Raw genomic sequence first — 19,945 nt, forward strand, 5'->3', positions numbered from 1 at the left:
AAAAATATGTGGGGAAACATACACACACTGACACTCACACACACACACACACAATAATGTAGTCACACATATGGCTTTGGGTCCAAGGAAAATATTTGCTTCTGAATGTTTCCAAGAGGTGTTGTAGCCATAGCATACAAGCATGGTTGCCAAAAACAGTTTAGTTTTCAGATTACTAGTTGGGGGGTATCAGCTGTGATGCATATCAGCCTTCCATGTTTGCTTTAATAAATAGGATGATGCAAACCTGACCCTAGTCAGGACTTGAGTGTATACTCCACAGACAGTTCACGAGTATCACATTTCACTGTGTGCCTTCATGTGCATGCAGCTTTGACCACACACAGATACAATTCTAATCCAAATGTATACAGAAGGATTTCTTAATCAAGGATTTCTTATTGGGCTCTGTTTTGAGTTGTATGACAAATGAGCAGCTTTATAGAAGATCCAATCGGGCTTTTTCATTTGGAAATGTAATGAATACACTACATTATTAGCCTTGATAAAAGTGAGTGTACTTTAAGTGGAATTACTTAGAAGAAGTCGTTTGAATCCTGCATGTTGTCCAGCTGCTGACTCCAGCATCTGAAAGACATTTTCAAAGAGGGCCGTAGCAGGCGATTTGCCTCAAGTCAAGTCATTACTGTCCCTCTTTAATATGACGATAAAAAATTAACTCAAATCTTTAGGTTTCATCAAGATAAACGACCCTCCTGAAGAAATGCACCTATTGACTTACAGTAGTTTGCATGCCCTCACAGTGAACTCTCAACTTCCTGTTTTCCCCGGCTAGTTTTTGGCAGCAGAATCTATCTCCATTAAGCAACTTGTCGCAGGATTTACAGCCTAAAATATTTTTGCAGAAGTTCATTGTCAGTCTTTTTATTTTGTACTATGTCTGATTCATTAATTGCCAGTCCATTATTTTTTTATGTCACAGTCTTTATCATGATGTTAAAACTTTCAACTCATTTAGATGTTCACCTACTGTATATACGTGACAGCTATTCATGTACATTGCAAATGTTTGTCTTTCTCAACTACAAAAAAAACAGCCTTGTCCAAATGTAATTTGATCTTGCAACAAGTTTGAAAATCCGACTATTCTTAGTGAGAAGAATCTGCCAATTGCTTGAGATCATTTCTTTTTTCCTATGAAAGTTTCAAGATGTTGTTTTGGTTCAAATGATGTCATCTTGGACAAGTGATTTATATTCCAAAATATCAAGAAAAAAAAAATAGGTGAAACTGCATTAGGACAGGTGAAATTTCTTCAATCTTTCAATTATTTATGTTATGATTGTTTCAACACAAAATAAGATTTAATGACTCGCTGCAAGTTTAAATGATTTGTAGTAGGATTTTTTTTGCAGTGCATTTCTCAGCTGTGAGGTGATAAAAGGCCTGCATGACTTGGCCTGTGGGGAAAGAGAACTCTGTTCCCTTCTGGGTTTTCCTGTGTTGTCTGCCACCCCATCCATTTTAATTTGTGTTGTTCTGTGAACCCAGGCAAAACGTGTGATTCCATCATCAATCACTGTGAGTGTAACCCTTGTTTTAATGGCGGGTCCTGTCAGAATCGGGTGGATGGATATTACTGTCATTGTCCATTTGGTAAGTAATTGTAGGAAACTTTTTAGGCTATTAGCAAGCGCTGGTAAATTGAAAAGCAAGATGGACATTTCAGATGTGCAGTCTTCCTACAGAAAAGAAAGTTATACCATTATTTATCCATGATTATTTAAACATATGTGAACACTGTCATTTCATTTTGTGTCTTCATTTTTCATGCTTTGTATTGATGTTGTCATCAATAAGCCTCCTATGTGGGCAAAAAGAATAAGTTTGTAACCTTTCAAACATACAAGACTATGATCTGACATCAGTGATATCTGCTATGTTATTACGATACATATAATTTTGCTCAATGAAGATTTTGTTTTGTAGATATTTTTGTCACAGCAGCACCGTGAATCATTCATTGGCTTCCTCTCTGAGTTCTCTTTTGGCTTGTTTTGTCCTCAGGGGTTTTCGGCAAACACTGTGAACTGAACAGCTATGGCTTTGAGGAGCTCTCCTACATGGAGTTTCCGTCGCTGGATCCCAACAATAACTACATATATATCAAGTTTGCTACTCTGAAGAGCAACTCGCTGCTTATGTACAACCATGATAACCAAACCGGAGACAAGGCAGAGTTTCTGGCTCTGGAGATCTTCGAGGGACGGATGCGCTTCTCCTTCAACTTGGGAAGTGGAACTTATAAACTAATGACCATGATAAAAGTTTCGGATGGGCAGTTCCACACAGTCATTGCAAGGAGAGCTGGGATGGTAAGAATATATATTTTTATGGTAGAAATTAGCTTGCATGTCAGATGTTTTTCATCATGCATTCTTGGAAAATATCTCATTTAGTGGCTCAATAGTTCTTATGGGTCTAGTAGAAAAAACATTGTAGAAAATCTGCTAAATGCCACATAGTATGGACTCACAACGTAGGCTCCACTATCATTAGCATTTATATCCTGGGTTTTTATAGCTGAAATCTGCATCCAAATTTGGCCTTATATTCTTTTTGCACCATCAGATGATAATTAAACTGCCCCAAACCACGGGTAGCTCAGCTTATGGTTTTCATGGTTTGTAATTATATTTTATTGCTCGTTGTGATTTACAATACGAGGATCCAAAATGACCCTGAAGGTTGAAATTCTGTCTTTTGTGCTCTGAATGAGAGGCTTCTCCCTGCCAGCAATGCAGTGGCAAGGAAAGAGGGAAAGAATGCAACCAGGCCCTGTCAAACCTTCCTGTAATGTAGCTCTCCTGCAGGACTTCAAATCTGTCATTTCCCACCGTGCACTGAGAGTTTCATAGGAAGCTGGTAAAATCGTTAAATTGTCAGTTTTGAGATGGTGCAGAGTGATGGGATGGAAAGGAATACAGTACAAGTTGAGCACTGTGATTCTGTCTGCATACAGTGCCCTATGAATAGTGTGTGGAGGTGACCATGTAAGTGCTCTTGAAGTATGACAAAGAAATGTGTGTGTGTGTGTGTGTCATGCCTGAAGTGCCAGCTCCCCCAGTTAAAAGTGAACCTGATCACTATGTTTGCAAAAGGTGCTGTGGTCCATTTTGGTCCAATTGTGACATGTTTCTATGTAAATGTTCAGTTTTGCTGTTTAAACCTTTTATCAATTGATGTAATGTTTTTTTGCCATTCACTTGGGAGAACTGCAACAACAACAACAAGCTATAAACACAACATTGATTTATTATCACCTAACAGACCTCGATGATGGTAAATATTTTAGCAAACAAAACATCATTAGCATTCATTTTGAGTTGTGTTTCTGGCAACCTGGTGAATGTAATTCCAATATTTACTCTCATTTTAGCTGTTTTTGTCTCCACCAATGAGAAATAATAATACTAACTGACGTTTGGTGTTGGACAGGTAGTGTACTGTAGTTTATTACGGCTATAGTTTCCTTTGTTATTTAAATAGTTTTTGAGTACAAGTGTTGTAAGCAGGAAAATCATTCATCATGCAAAGTATGCTGGTAAGGGTAAATTCACAGTTTTTTAAACTATTTTTCAGATTTGATGTCCAATAGATCCCAATTGAAACTGCTAAAACTACCTATTGCTAATCCGTGGACAAATGGAGGACCACATGAATTATTTAGCACAAGAGCCGACAGAGCCACCATAGCTCCTCCTATGCACTTTCAAAGGGAGGGTTGAGTGGTGACTCAGCTGTTGGTTGCAATTTGCAACCCTCACCACTAGATGCCACTAAAACTTACACACTGAACCTTTAAAGGAATGTGATAGTCATGGACAAAACTCAGAACACAAGATAACTGGTAAATGCAACAAGTAAATGAGTTTCCATTGACCTCAGTTGCATTGGAGTAATGGCAGAAGTCTCAAAAATCTGTGCAAACAAAAACAAAACTATCTGCATGGCTGGAGGGGGATAAGTAGGAGAATAATAAATGTAATTGTGAAATTACACAGCTGGGAACATTCGTGCAAAAACTAAGTTAGTTTAGTTTATTTTAAATCAGGGTTGTAAGACAGAACAAACAACAACCTCTTCTGTGAGTGAGATTTGCAAATGTAGTTTGACAGATTAGGGCTCACTGTAGCTGATTAGCACGAGCAGCTAATCATCAAACCTTTGATTAGCTGAATTATTTGTCCTAGAAAAAAGCACAAAACAAATGCGGCACAGCAGTTACTCAGGGCCTGAACCACAACAGAGAGCAATGCTATGGTCCCTCCATAACATTAGTCATGAGGAAAACAATGATCTCCAGTGGTGCTTTCTTAACATTTCCTTCAATGTTAGCCAATCCCAAAAACACAATACTTAACTTTTTGTTGTTACAATTAATTTCCAAGGGGTTTTCTTGAGATTAATATTTTTTACCTCAATATGAGACACTTGACAGTAAGTGAAGTGTGTGTAAGGCATGATGCCTTTGATCACAGGAAAAGACATTAATAAAATGTTTATGTGGTTCTGACATTCTTTATGGCGCTTCAGAGAGTCACGAATGTGTTTGAGACAAACGAGTCCTGTTGTTCCTCGCCTCGCTATTGTCAAAGTGTTGGGGCGTTTGAATGTGTGTTTTACTCTGACGTGCTTCTGCGTATGCGTCCATGTGTCTGATCTCAATTTTGACTCAAGCGTGCTTAGTGTGTGTGTGTCTGTGTGTGTGCGCTTGGTGGGGTCGTGCTCTCCTGGATGATTTGTGTTGGAGATCCGGGCCAGTGTGGTCCGTGTTTACTTAAGATCCAGGAAAGGTGGAGCATGATTGCCCTGGTTTTTCAACACTTTCACACACTTTTCCGGACAGTTTCTTCACCAGCTCATTTCTTTTCTTCCTAGTAGGGTCATTCCCTCTCAGAGCAGAGAGGGAACAGGAGAATAACCCACATCTGGTCAAAAGCTTTAGTATCATTAACGGGAAATAGGAAATGTAATGTATGGCATATTTATGCCATTCTCCCATCAACCACTGTGATGAGATTATGAAAAATAATTGGCCTACATGCCATTTGGTGAACAGAAAAAAACATTGAACAAGACTCAGTCACACAAATATTCAGGGAGAAATAATTGTATTGGTTGAAGTAACCCTAAATGGGTAGAACCTGAACCCTGGAGTGAAAGTTACAGAGCATAAGAGGATATTTTTCACACAAATCTTAAAATCTCTCAAAAAAAACATTAACACGCATTACACATATGTGATACAGCTTACATCTGACTTTTACTGTATGTCACTGTCATTCATTGTGACGATCACAGCACTTACATTGCCATCTATACTGAATCTTTTACAAGATTTTAAGGAATAGATCAACCTTTTGCGAAATAGGTACATGAGAAGATTGATACCACTCTCATGTCTGAACATTAAATATGAAGCTACCACAAGCAACTGTGGCTGTGACTTAAACAGCCTGTTGGTGTTTGAGCTATGCAAACAACTATGTCAAGCTCAGTTTCCCATTCAAAGAGTGGGGTCTCCTCCGGGAAAAATAATGGACTGAGGCAGTGTGACTTTAAAACTGTTAGTTAGACAATCACACATGACATGCGTGTGTGTGTGTGTGTGTGTGTTCCTATCATCATGTAGGCTGCATCTCTGACTGTGGACCTGTGTGGTGATGACCAGGAACCAGGCTACTGTGCTGTGAGCAATGTGGCAGTACACACTGACTGGTAAGAAAATCACACACCCTACACAGATGTCATGTTTCTATGCTGTAAATGTATACATTAAAATAGTGTTGACAGTTTTAGTTCCAAGGCTTGGAAAACTCAATATGTAATGAAATTTTCCATGTCTGGCGAAATAATGGAAAATAATACAAAACCAGGTATGAACATACTTTCTGAATTCTTTGCTGCTGTTGTTTTACTTTACCCTATATATCGTAACCCTTAATACAAAGCAATGTCCTTATGACCCCTTGGTTGCATTTGTTCTGATGTGACAAGTTAAACCAACCCCTTGTTTTATCTGAATATGTAATGGTAAAAAACAATTTAATATCCCTACAATATGCTGTTCTATAGAGAGCTCTATAGAGAAAATTCAATCAAGCTTTTATTTTTATTTTTTTATTTTAATTTGTTAGTACTGCCTTACTGTCTTAGTATCTGGATGAAAAAAATTGCTTAACATGGTATATGCAATTCTCATACATTTTTGTGCAATGATAATACAAAAATGAAGTCATCTGTTGTAAATATACAATATATGATGTAAACCTTCATTAAATTACTGGATGATCATTGCCTTTACACACAGACAGCACTGAGCCAGGCCCTGTGGGGTAAAAACGTGGGACTGCACATGTGTTTTTGTGTGTATAGATTGTGTGTGTGTGAGAGGGGGAAAGAGAGAGCGAGAGAGAGAGATTGGTTTGGCAGATGAGGAAGGGCCAATGGTCTACAGAAGGTTTATTTTGTAAGGGTCTCGGGTCCATGTTGTTGTGAAACTCACTGACCCACAGTGTCTTTCTGTGTGTGTCTGTCTGTGTGTGTGTGTGTGTGTGTGTGTGTGTGTGTGTGTGCATACCTCTAAATACTTGAATGCATTTGTAAGCTTTTGGATCTGTGCATATGTCCTTTTGTGTCTGCATGCATTTAAGTCATTGTGTGCTTCTGTTCATCTATGTGTGTGTGTGTGTGTGTGTGTGTGTGTGTGCATGCAGGATCCTGGATGTGCAGCCCAACAGGCTTTTGGTGGGAGGCGTCAGGTCAATAGAACCCGTCCTTCATCGGCGCGGTCAGGTCGCCACCCACGACTTTGTCGGCTGCATCATGGAGTTTGCAGTCAACGGCCGCCCGCTGGAGCCCAGTCAGGCACTGGCATCGCGTGGCATCCTTGACAGGTCCGCTCAACCCAACCCCATCCCTCCTATTCCCGCATTCACCCTTTCTCCATCATCTCCCTCTTCTTTTCCATCTGCCCGTCTTCTCTAACCTACCCGACTCTCGCTGTGGGACATCTGTTCACACTCTCAAACCCTCTCGAGAGATTTTAAAAAGATGTTTTTTTAATACAAATGGCAGATTTTTGATGGGGGAAACCAATTGCAGAATTCCAGGGAATTTTTTTTCTGCTGGTATATGAATAGTGAGGCGAGGACAGATCTTTTAATATGTTAATTCTCTTGGGGTTCTTTAGGGGGGTTTTGTATTGCATCACGGGGAGAGAAATCACAGCTCATCTGCCCCCCTTTTCTGGAGTTTCTTCTTCTTTGGACCCCCCGGCTGCGAACTGTGCGGCTGACTTGTCAAACTGACTGTCTGATTGTCGCTTTGTGTGTCGTTGTATCTGTAGATGTCCGAGACTGGAAGGAGCCTGCACCACCAGCCCCTGCAGACATGGGGGCACCTGTTTGGACCACTGGTCTTGGCAGCAGTGCCAGTGCGTTGATGGCTTCACTGGCAAATTCTGTGAGAAATGTAAGTATATGCCTTTGATGTGTTTCTTTATTGCTGAGGCTGCACTTACTAAGGAAAATTCTATCATAACTATTTATGATTCCTCCCTCATGAGTCATCGAGCTGCACCATGTAGCTTAATATAGGACACATCACTGCATTCTGAGCTCTACTTCAAAGCATTTGTGTATTTTATAGTATCATTACTCAGACTCAACATCAGAGAACTAAAACAGAATGAGAAACCTTTGAGGCCCACAAAAACTGCCAGCTACTGTGTAAGGTGCTACAGTATGTTTAGCAATGTTTCCAATAACCATTACCACATTTATGTTGAGACTTTCATATTGTTACCGGGAACAAACAAGATCATCAGTTGAGAAGTCTGGGAACCTCCACCCCAGAGTTTTCTCTGTCATTGGGTTTGATTTTGTGGGAAATCTGCTGGTTTGTTTCATGGCACGAAACAAGATCACAGCGGGTTTTTTGGGGTTTTTTTGTGGAGCATACTCCCTGAGAGTTGTGTGTATGAAAGTGTATAGTGCAACACAGCTAATGACCTACAACAGCTTCTGTTTTCAACTCCCTGGCTCTAGTTTTTGTCTAAAGTCAGACGTTTTCTATTAGTCAACAGCACGAATTTGCATATCAACATTCACCAAAGTTGAACATAAAATATTTGTCCAGATGTACTTCACTTCCGGGAGCAAATCCACTCGCTGGTTCTTTTTTTGTCGTTGTGGCTTCACAAATAAAAAAATTTAAATCTATACTGCACTGCGCGGGTATATTCAAGAGCATTTTATGTGAGGAGGGAGAATACATCCACCAGAATACATCGTTTTACTGAACATCATTATAAACACTTTAAATTAATCAACCATTTTATGGTGTTAACCATAAAAATCCCTTACACATTTTAATTTCAACTGTTTGTAAATCTACTTCTGAAGGGCAATTACACTGTGTGAAGGTTCTGTAAATTATTGTACTGTAGCTTTAAAAAAATTACATCACATGGTTTATTAGCAAAGCTTAAAGTTTAGCTAATAAACACATAATGCATTCACACAATTTACAATCAACTTATAACCAGAAATCTGGCCTGAGTGATATGTAGGTGAAGCTCTGAATAGGGTGTAGGTAGAGGTTCAGTGTCTTGCTCAAGGGCACATGGGCTGTTCTGTGCATTGACCTACATCTTTCATTGATCGGAAGATATTTGTAACCACTGCTGAGAATGTAAGAACCAATTTGTGCTTATGGGAATTGGATTAGGAAAATCATTTGGGCCTAAGTGTCCACCAGTTCCGGAGTGGAAATAAAAGTTTTGCAGTCGCCTGTGAAACTTCTGTGAAGTCAGACAGGATTGAGGATATTCTCTATCTTTCTCCCATAGACATGACAGCAGACACTGCCCTGTCCCTGGATGGTACCGGCCGTCTGGACTACTCCCTTAAGCAAGGCCCTAAACGCGACGTCCTTCTTAAACAGTCACTGCAGGGCGTAACCTCTGACCCAGGCAATCCTAGCAGCTTGGAGGTCAAGTTCAGGACACGCAGCAAAAGCGGCACCCTACTGCATGTGCAAGAGAGCAGCAACTACACTACTGTTAAGGTACGTAAGCAAGAAGAAGTGAAGGTTATGTTATAATGATGTGGCAATGTATGGATATCTTGAGTATTAACGAAAAGTTTCTATTGATAGCAGTATGTACTAACAGTTCCCAGATTGAGTCTGAGAAAAAATATTATTTCTACTATGGCTGATGTTGAGAATTCATCATAATGTATTTCCACAGCATCTGATTCACCATCAGAAATGCAACATAGTCATCGTCCTAAAGTTTCTCTTTTTATAATGCATTGATTAATTTAAAGCATTCTGCGGCAGGGAATAGACAGTGCCCCTTGATCTGCTAGAAGTGTGCACAGAACTTTGTGTCTGTTACCAAGAGGAGAAAACATGAAGGCTTCTTGCTAAGTATAATAATAATATGAAACAGGGCACATTAGAAAGAAAGGCCTATCTCTAATGATATATCTCTTTTTAGTTTAGGTAAATAAAAGCCCTGGCCCCAAGTTAATAATTTATTGTAATATAAGAACCCTATAATCCTTCATATATAGGCTGCATTTGTATTTTACAAATCTCCTTTAAATCACATTCATTGAGGTAGATTATCATCACAGGAAATGGTCCCATGTACACATTATGCATCACCCCAAATCACAGGTAAAAATACTCCAATTTCTAGCAACACAATCAGCATTTCTTAGGTAATTAATGTTAATGTTAGGCCACTAGCCATACTGCAGACTCACAAATCTCATTAGCTTACGTGCAAGTCATAATTAGCTCATGATTCGCTCCTAGTCACTGTCAGCACAGCTTTGGCTCATCAGTTTGTTTGAGATGACACAGCTGAGGTCGTGCAATGTGGCGGCCAGATGATACGTTGCATCACCAACAGCATTTGTAGTCATGTGCATGTTTCGGTTTGTACGCGTGCAAACATGCAGTACACTGACAATGAAAGGCCCCCTGGAAATTTGGACCTCATGACCCCATCATTAGTTTAATTTTGTATGTACAGTATGTAAGTTGAAATGGTTGGCTACAGATATGTACACCATCTCCTTACTTTGATTTACCCCTTACAACCCCACTCACTGCCCCACATACTCTCTCCAAGTATAAACTACAGGCCAACTATATGGGTCTTTTTTAACCACCTAATTCTTCTTTCTCTCCTCTCATCCTGTTCAGCACACCCTCCCTCCAACTGATCCTGGGCAGCTGCCCAAAGAGTCCTGAGCGCTCATTCATCCTCTTCAATTTTCCTTTTAGAACCCCTTCACCCTCACCACCACTTACCCCTTCCCACTTTAGTATCAGACTTTCTCTCTTATGATTTTGTTTTCCGGCTCTGAGCAGGTTCTGGTGCTCATCAAATCACCATCACAGCTTCCCAAACAGTCCAGAAAAGTATTATAAGTACCATGAGGAAGGGCAGGGGAATACCCACTGTATAAGTACATATGTTGAGAGTCAGGACTATATATACTGAGATATAAAAAACAAGATGTTTAATAGATAAACTTCATGATTGGTTTTCCAGGTTTAGAGCACTCAGTATTCTTTGGCTTGGGGGACTTTCCGCTTTTCCCAGTTTAAATCAATTCTTCCGGAAGCTACTTATCATTGCTGATTTTTGGGGTCTTTGAAAGGAGGAGAACGGGATTACTTTTCCATCGAAGTGGGGAGTGCGCATATGAGATTACCATACACTGTGTAAGCCGCAAATTTGTTGTCCATGCCAATGTGAGCTTGATTCATTTCTTTTAAAGATGCACTCTCTTTTCTGGAAAGACGCCAGTGGGCGTTTGAATGAGCATGTTTTCTCTGAATTGGTTGTTAGCAAGCTTCTGATCATCTTCTGGCTGAATAACATTAGCTACACACACAAGTTGTGAGAACATGATTAACTGCAGTGTGTCCCGCTGGGAGAAAGATTTATGAGCACCAAGCTGCATTTTTGTTTTTCGATCTCTGACCTCAACATCGGATCCTGAAAGCAGTGTGGTAGAAGTTTTGTGGAGACTGAGAGAAGACTTCCTGTCATTGCTCATGAATGATGCTGACATGATAAGTCATTGCATTAATCAGAAAAAATGCATTTTAACCATAGTTTATGCAACTCCTCTCAGAGAACATTATTTATCATGCGAGAATTATAACAGCATGCAGATTCAGGGACTGAGTAATTGATCAATTTACTCATCTAGTCTGTCTACTCATCTCCAATTTATGATGCACTGTTTAATGTGGATATTGACAGAGACAATATAACTTTAATTATTTACTTGTTGAGCAATGTAATGGAAAATAATACTGTATAGACAATTGGTGGACTCAGAGATACTCTCAGTCCAACACTTTGGTCCAGACTGAAATATCTCTATCTGTTGGATTGTTCATTATTATCATTGTGAGCGTATTCGCGTGCTGAAATCACTGCTGTGCCTAAGTACAGCCTCACAGAGCCTGTGCATGTTGACTCTTAGTCTTGTTTGTGTGAAAGTAGGGCTGTGTGACAGTTATCTATTGTCATTTATGGTCTCCACATATAATTGTTTTGAGGTAGAATTCTCATATCAAGATGTTGTGACTTACACTAAACCCTTGAGAACAAATTTGCTGTAGTAAAAAAAAATAGTTTTTTACTTTTTATCACATGGTTTTGAATTCTTTGGTAATATAATAATAAGATAAGGCTGCCCATAGAAGGATGAAGCCATTTTTCATGCATTTTAACACTGATTCAAAGGTGTACTCTCATATATTTTGCGTGACCAATTATCCGTTAACCTATCTTCAACTGACTGTGTGGACTATGTGTAACCTCAATCTCTGTTTCTTCTCTCAGCTGAAGAATGGCAACATCCACTACATCTCAGATGCGGGCGTTGGGGGGAAGGTGGAGCGCACCGTGGGAGACGTAGTGCTGTCAGACGGCCAGTGGCACACGCTCCAGCTGGTCAAGAACGGCTCAGCCACAGTGCTCCAGGTAGACAGCAACCACGCGAGGGTCATCCAGCACGCCACCCAGGACTTTGGAGGTCTCAGTGTTTTAACCTTTTCCCTTGGAGGGATCCCACCTGGACCTGCTCAGCAGAAAACTGCAGCAGGTTAGCCTCGACAGTGTATTTAAAATGTGTTTGGGTTGGAAAGGAGGGAAGTCATTTCTGTCTATAATTGAGTAGTCTTGCATAGCCAGACCTGTCTCCACACTTTGTTTTAGCACTGTGCCAGCTCTGGAGAAAGGTCTGGCTGAACCCATTCTCATTCTGGTATCACAATCGTCTTGGGCAGCGCTAAGCCCAGAATGCAGCAAAAATAGTGTCGGAAGACAGCGGAAGGGAGGACAATTCTAAATCAAGATAGCCAATGGCAGGCTTATACCCAAAGCCTATTTCTCTGAGCCAGACATATAATTGCTAAAAATCTAATTAGCTGGCTTGTGACTGGAAGGTCACAAGTTTGAGTGGCAGGAAAAATCAGGACAGTGATTTCTCCTCCCTCATTACCACAACTGAGAGATCCTTGAGCTCCACACAAATATTTGAGATATTTTTTCAGTGTACAAAGAATTTTTCAATGTAGTTCCAATTCAGAGTACATAATGTATGTGGTGGGAATGGGCCATGTTCATTTTCATCAGACAGTTTTAGTGTCCTGTGATATTCTAAAATACTTTCCCAGAAGTTATCCTACTCTTTCAATAAAACATTTCATTGGGACCCACTAGATTTTTGTAATGTTTCGACAAGACATTTGCTAGAAATCTCAGTTTAGATATTGCCCTCTCCAGACCTATGACAGTCAAACCCTTGTTGCATGTACACTATTCATATGAACATATGAACATACATGTGTATTTACTTGCTGTGTCAAACACACGCCTAAGCTTTCAAAATCTGGCGTTTGACCAAGAAGCTCACCCTTTCTTTACCCACTGTAAATTACTAATGCAGCATGTTATGGAAACCTTTTCTATATACAACAGGTTTGTGCCAATGCACATACTGTACATATGTGTGATGGAGCACTCATGAGCTTATGAGCCCTTATAAATCCAGTACATACGTTTTTTTCCCCAAATGAATTAGTAGTCTGCTGTGCAAACTGTTGACCATATTTGGTGGCCATCCAATGAGCTCTGGTCTGAAATCTGTTTCTATTTGACACTGCTGAGATTTACCTGCTATGAATTTACTGTAGCTGAGTAAATGTTTTTTTTATCACAGTATCATTTATGGACAAAATAACTAATATTGATTTAATTTGACTTTGTCTTGGAGCGCCTGTCTCTGAGGACTTTTGGTGTTTTTGTCTTATTTCCATGAACTCTCATTTTAGTTTAGACTTAAATCACAGATCAGATGTCCTTGAGCATGAGTTAAGAACAGTTTGTAAAAGGTGAAAGAGAGGGTTTCCAGAGGGAGGTAATGCAACACAGTAAATTTCAGAATTTCAAGGGAGGGAAAAACTAACCTAATACTATGGACTAATATGGTAAAAATTGGCAATTTTAAAGATTTGTTGACCTTTTTTATACAAGAACCAGGTCATTTATAAAACAAGCATTTTCTCAGCATGCAGATCTGTGCCTGTTAACCAACCCTTACCTCAATGTGTGTCTGAACAGTCGTGTTTTGTTGTGTACTCACTTTTCAAGAGCTAATGAAAAGACACAAATGGATTTAATCTGCACTGGGATAAATTCAATAAAAATCTATTTACATCGGTGAGGCAGTGCTGTTGGGCAACACAAGAAGCAAAAGATTGAATTAGACACAGAGACATTCATCCAACCCAGATGTATGTCTTGAAGCTATAATGGCTCTGATGATGGATTCTCTGTTAGAAGATATTTCATGTTTCTCTCAAATTGGCCAGCGATTGAATTGGCCCATTTTAGAATATATATATTTTTGAAGGAAATTTCACTTTTTTTGTCCGAAGCTTGAACCAATTACCCGTCTAAACAAAATTCCTTAGCTCTGATTATGGCTCCCATTCCTGTTATTTACAAAGAAGCAATCCAGTCGACAGACATTTGAAAACCCATCAGTCTGGTGGCAATCGGAAATGAATCCCCTCCAGGCCACTCGTATGCCCTTGTTAGCTGCTGATAGCTGGTTCTTGTTTTCTGAAGCAGTTTTCTCTCTGATTTATTTGCAGGTTTTGACGGCTGCTTGGCCTATGTGAAGTACAATGGGGAGAACCTGCCATTTACGGAAGAACACAGCCTTGTCACCTTAACTAAGACGAGTTCGTCTGTTAAGATCGGCTGCAGGGGTCCCAACCTGTGTGAGAGCAGCCCATGCTGGGATGGTTTGATGTGCGTCAACCAATGGTACACGTACCAGTGTGTCCCACCTGGTGACTGTGCCTCTAATCCCTGCCAGAACCATGGCAGCTGTGTGCCGGACCCCCGCTCAGGTTTCACCTGTGTCTGTTCCGAGTTCTACACAGGCAAGACTTGTGAGACATTGGTGGCTTGTCTGGGTGCCCAGTGCCCTGAGGGCACTGTCTGCAAGACAGCCAACAACGGCGGATTTGTCTGCAGCCCAAGCCCCACAGCAGAAACTATGGTCCTTCCCATCTGGGCGGTGCCTGCTATTGTTGGCAGTTGTGCCACTGTCCTTGCCTTGGTGGTGCTCAGTCTCATCCTGTGCAACCACTGCAAGGGCCGCAACAAAACCAAAGTGCCAAAAGAACCCAAGGAGAAGAAACCCAAGGAGAAGGAGAAGAAGAAGAAGAAAAAGAAAAAGGGTAGTGAGAATGTTGCATTCGATGACCCAGATAACATACCTCCATATGGAGATGACATGACAGTACGGAAACAACCAGAAGGGAACCCCAAACCAGACATTATTGAGAGGGAGAACCCTTATCTTATCTATGATGAAACAGACATTCCCCACAACAATGAGACCGTCCCCAGTGCTCCCTGCGCCCCCTGTAATGGCCCAGAGGCAGATATTGAACACTATGATATAGACAATGCCAGCAGTATCGCCCCTTCAGATGCAGACATCATCCAACACTACAAGCAGTTCCGCAGCCACACGCCCAAGTTCTCTATCCAGAGACACAGCCCGCTGGGCTTCGCCAGACAGTCTCCTTTACCCCTTGGAGCAACAAGCTACACCTACCAGCCTCAGTATACCCAAGCACTACGGTCCACCCCACTCAGCCACTCCCACTCAGCGTGCCCCACCCCAAACCCTCTCTCCAGGCACTCCCCAGCTCCATTCACCAAGCCCTCCTCCTTTTACAGAAACACTCCAACCAGAGAACTGAACCTGGCTCGCCGTGAGGGCAGCCCACTGGACCTGCACAATGACATGTGCCAGCCACCACCCATGTTTAACTATGCCACCCGGCTGGGGAGGCGGAGCAAGAGTCCGCAGACCATGGCCAGCCACGGCCACACCTCCAGACCTGGCAGTCGGCTCAAGCAGCCGATCGAGCAGATCCCCCTGGAGACGGGGCCTCCTGTGGGACTATCCATCGAGGAAGTGGAGCGGCTGAACACTCCACGCCCACGCAACCCCAGCATCTGCAGCGCAGACCACGGGCGCTCCAGCTCTGAGGAGGACTGCCGCAGGCCGCTTTCAAGGGTCCGCAACCCCGCTGATGGCATCCCTGCCCCAGAGTCCTCTTCAGAAAGTGACTCACATGACTCCTTCACCTGCTCAGAGATGGAGTATGAACGGGACAAGCCAGTGTCTTATAGTTCCCGAGTTCCCAAGCTCTCGCAAGTCAACGAGTCAGACGCTGATGATGAGGACTATGGTGGGAGGCTCAAACAGAGGCGGTACTCGAGCCGGAGGGCAGAAGGTGGGCCTGGCGTTGCTCAGATGCCCCCTACTGACCAGCACTACACCCTGCCCCACAGACTGGGCCAGCAAGCTGGGGGCTTCAACTGGGACAATCTGTTGAACTGGGGCCCTGGCTTTGGACATTATGTAGACGTGTTCAAGGACTTAGCCTTGCTTCCCGAGAACGCAGCAGCAAAAGACATTGAAATGAACAGTGGGGATGGCTCTGTGACCATTCTAAACGAAGGAGAAGCTGAGCAATATGTATGAGACTATTTATTACAATGTTGTAGAATATGGTGATGTTCTCCATTTTGAAAAGAAAAAAAAGACAAAGGAAGACTGTATATTTCAAGAGAACATTGGACTACATGTTTTTTGCATTATTCAAAATTATAAGACGACTTTCAATGCAGTAAGGCAGAGCAATGGCACCTGTGACATGACAGATTTGGTCAGTAGCCACCTTGGAATAGTTTACCAGTCTTTTCCAGGTCCAAATTCAACTGTACAATCATGCATTCATCTCTCTGAGGACTCATTACAATGTATCCATTGACACTGAATGGTTCAAAAAAAGAGAAAATTGAAATCCATGTCTGAATTCCATTTAGTAACTGCAAAGCTCCATTCATGTTATCTTGATCAAACATTTCTGTTTTTTATTACCAATATTGCCTCTCCTTTCCAAAAACTTCTACTTCTTCACAGTTGAGAGATAAGAGGGTAGATAATATTAACACTCACAGGAAGAGAATTCCAACGGGCCTTTGAGTAAAAGAAAACTCCCAGTCAATTTTTAATTTACTTAAAAGGAAGCATGTGTATTTGATCTGACTGCACCTGTAGGTGACAGGACACAGACCTCTGTGTGAAAGTAAGTACACCGTTTTCCTCGCACGGTATGGCAGACCCCACCAATGTTATTATCCCTTTTCTCTCTGTCTGTCTTTGCCCTGGTGTGTTTTCTCACAGAAGACTGGCTAAACGCTCCAAGAGTGAGGATTAAACAAGTCCCCTGCCTTACAGACATTTGAGGATTTCAGTACAGGGGAGGACTTTTCCTCTTCTGTTTTTCTGGTCTAAGTTCAGTAGAAGAGGAGGTTTTGCGGGGATAGTGATGTTTGTCAAAATTGCTTTAGCATTTTCTGACCAACCAAGTGTTTTTCAGGCGATGATGATGATGTGTGGATCCTATAAACATGACCCCAACTAAAACACTATGAACTTGTGTAAATTTTTTTAATTCATGTGAAATCATGGAGTCATTTGTTGTTGGTGTCCTTGTCCATTATTTTGACATGTATGGTTTCTACATTTTTGTACTGTTTATTAACTTAAATTACTTAAGCTGTGTTTTTATGGATATTTTCATATGCTGAAATGTATGTTCTTACTTTCGGGGAAAGTAAGATTGAAGACTTATTTTTTACATTTGTTACATATGTAACATCAGTATTTTCCACTTTTGATAAAACTATAACATGCTGTATGCTTTGTACCTGTAAAAAGCCAATAACAGAATAAAAACAGTATTTATTTAAAAGCTGCTTTAGAAACGTCTTCTTTCCTGAAGTGGTAAGCAACTGATTTAGATGCAAGTAAGTGTTGGTAGTTTTTAAAATATTGTCACCTTCAAGCTGCGATTTACTCCCACTCCAAATCATTTGGTCGTACAGCTTTCTATATTCAAAGCTCACTGTGTGCAGTCTTTAAATAATACTGGGTTTGAACAAAACATTTAAAAAGGCATTTCAGGACCCAAATGAAACTGAACCACCTCGCTCACAGCCAAGCAAAACATCAAGTGGACTCTGCGACGCAGGGCCCTATATTGCTTTCAACAATTATTTACATCTGGCTTATTGAGCAGAACCCCTTTTTTTGTCATAGCTCAGTGATTCGGAATGCAACATGCTTATCTTCTCCGTCATCAAGGGGAGAGAGGCCACAAGAGAAAACGCAGGGAGCTGTGAACCCGGCAAAGAGTGACAGCCCAAATCTGGGTAAATTACTACAGGCTCACGGAGGGGCTTGGTCCTGCAGAGAGCTGTGTTGACCAAAGACTCTTTGGGAAAGCTGTACCACGCTGATGCTGAGATAATAATAACACTCAGAATGATAATGAGAATTTGGGTGGGTGGTAGGACGAGTAGATAGGAGATGAATTCAAATAAACCTCACAGTTTCTCCTCTGGTGCGACATGGCAGGCTCTGAAAGATATCTGGCAGAGGCAACGTCAGGAGCAAACCCCCCACCTCCTCCCTATAGGTAAGCAGGAGAGACTTGTATATACAAAGGGCACATTGTTCTAAAGTATGGTAGGATGTACAACACTCATGAGGACTGACATGAATCTGTCTTCCTGATTTTCTTGGGGTGGGGGGCTTTTTTTCCTCAAGTGCTGTTTTTGGATATAGTCCAGATGGCTGCTGGAATTCACTGAATGGCAGAGGAGCTTATGATGTGTTTAAGGATTAATTGCCGTATATATTCTAACTGCGAACATCGCATGTTATATTGTAGGACATGGCTCTTACAAAAATACAACATGTTATTCCTGTCGACTCAAATGGATGTGGGTGCTATTTCAGAAAGCAATAAGCTATTTGTGTTAGTAATGACACAAGAAACATGCTACCAGGCGCAGCCACTCATGATCAAAGTTCTCTTTTTGGAGAGCTATGTAGCAAAGTCATTGTGTGTGTTTCAAAAAATCCTAAAGATGCAGAGTTCACATTGGTACAAAATGATTTCCAAAAGTGTCAAGCCATTATATATAAAACTTAATGTGAAAGAGTCACCTTTTTATTTCCCATGGAGAGTACTGACTTTCCCCTCCTTGAATCCACATATGTCATCAAAACATAATACCCATTAAGATGATTTCCATGTTGACTTAAGAGTTCCCCCAGTATTTATAAAAGGATGTGGCATTGAGCTGTGATGGGCTTCCTTGAAACAGAGTGTTCCTCCCCAAAAATCCTCCCAAAAGCTTGTTTATAAAGATTGATTATTCTGAGCCTCAGAGTCGTCATACAGCTAAAGCGCTTCCTTAAGTTTGACTCAAACGACTCAAAATTAAAAGCACATTCTATGCTAGAACAAAGAACATGTTTCACTCTTACTCTGATTGGTTGGTGTTTAGTGACATATGACTGTGAATGTGTATAAAACAGGCAGTGAGAGTGAACTTCATCTAAACCTTGAAAAAAATCTCAAAAAGTTTGATATGCCATAAAACTGGGAGCTTTTTAAAAGGCAAGAGGTCCTTAATTTCTGTCACCTCTTAAAGGTTAGCTGTAAAAAAAAAAAAAAAAAAAGACAAAAAGGAATATGGCCCAAAAACAATGATTTTATGGCCTACGTCACTTTTTTAGATGTTGTGGTTACAGTATTCACATCTCTTGCTCCTGTACAGTAGATACCCACATCCTCAGCTCCTACCAGTCTACATATGGGTCTACAAGGCTTGATGGACAAATCCCCGGTTCATCCTCTGAGGGCTTACATGTGAAACAACATTAACGCTCCACAAATTATCACCCGATCTTAGTGGCACTCTCCATTTCACATCTGCATCAAAGCTGCAAGGCTCGCCTTCGTTAAATGTTCTAAAATGCTGTGTGTACTGCAGCCAGCCGATGCCTTTCAACACACATGAAAGCTTCACCGAGATGGAGCTGTTGGGAAATGAAAGAGAAAGATAGATGTGTGTGCGTGCATGAGGAAGACGATGGCTGTCCCATCTTTGGAAAAGCGCCTTCCTTCCTCTAAGAATCTGAAACGCTGCGGTTTTTACTCCAGCATCAAGGGGCTGGGATTAAGCAAGGCTCTGGTTGCCACCAGCTTGAGAACATTTATAGAAGTGTATGATGGATGCTAAACAGACAACATCGTCATCATGAGACCCCTGGCTCGAGTGTCACTGTGCTGTCAGGGAGTCGCTCTGTCAGGCTCCGCAGAGGCAACACATCTGTTTCTGATCCCATGTGTGACATTCTGCTGCTTCAGCAATTTTGGAGTTTTGTTTTGTTTTCTAATTCGGGGAGATGCTGCTGACTTAAGTGTTGGT

General features: G+C 41.2%; 1 protein-coding gene across 1 annotated transcript in view; it reads left to right on the forward strand.

Annotated features, from left to right (window-relative positions):
• Nucleotides 1–17,415, forward strand: part of LOC119888689 (protocadherin Fat 4) — a 102,644-nt gene extending 85,229 nt beyond the window's left edge. The window contains 8 exon segments of the mRNA XM_038699386.1: nt 1,513–1,617; nt 2,029–2,336; nt 5,657–5,742; nt 6,741–6,920; nt 7,373–7,497; nt 8,876–9,093; nt 11,906–12,167; nt 14,224–17,415. Coding sequence (XP_038555314.1) covers nt 1,513–1,617; nt 2,029–2,336; nt 5,657–5,742; nt 6,741–6,920; nt 7,373–7,497; nt 8,876–9,093; nt 11,906–12,167; nt 14,224–16,139 — 3,200 coding nt within the window. The 3' untranslated portion in view covers nt 16,140–17,415.
• The last annotated feature ends 2,530 nt before the right edge of the window (nt 17,416–19,945 follow it).

The sequence above is a fragment of the Micropterus salmoides genome, unplaced genomic scaffold (genome assembly GCF_014851395.1).
Source record: "Micropterus salmoides isolate LMB-PRFRI ecotype aquatic unplaced genomic scaffold, ASM1485139v1 Ms_hic_scaffold_5, whole genome shotgun sequence".
Taxonomy (NCBI): domain Eukaryota; kingdom Metazoa; phylum Chordata; class Actinopteri; order Centrarchiformes; family Centrarchidae; genus Micropterus; species Micropterus salmoides.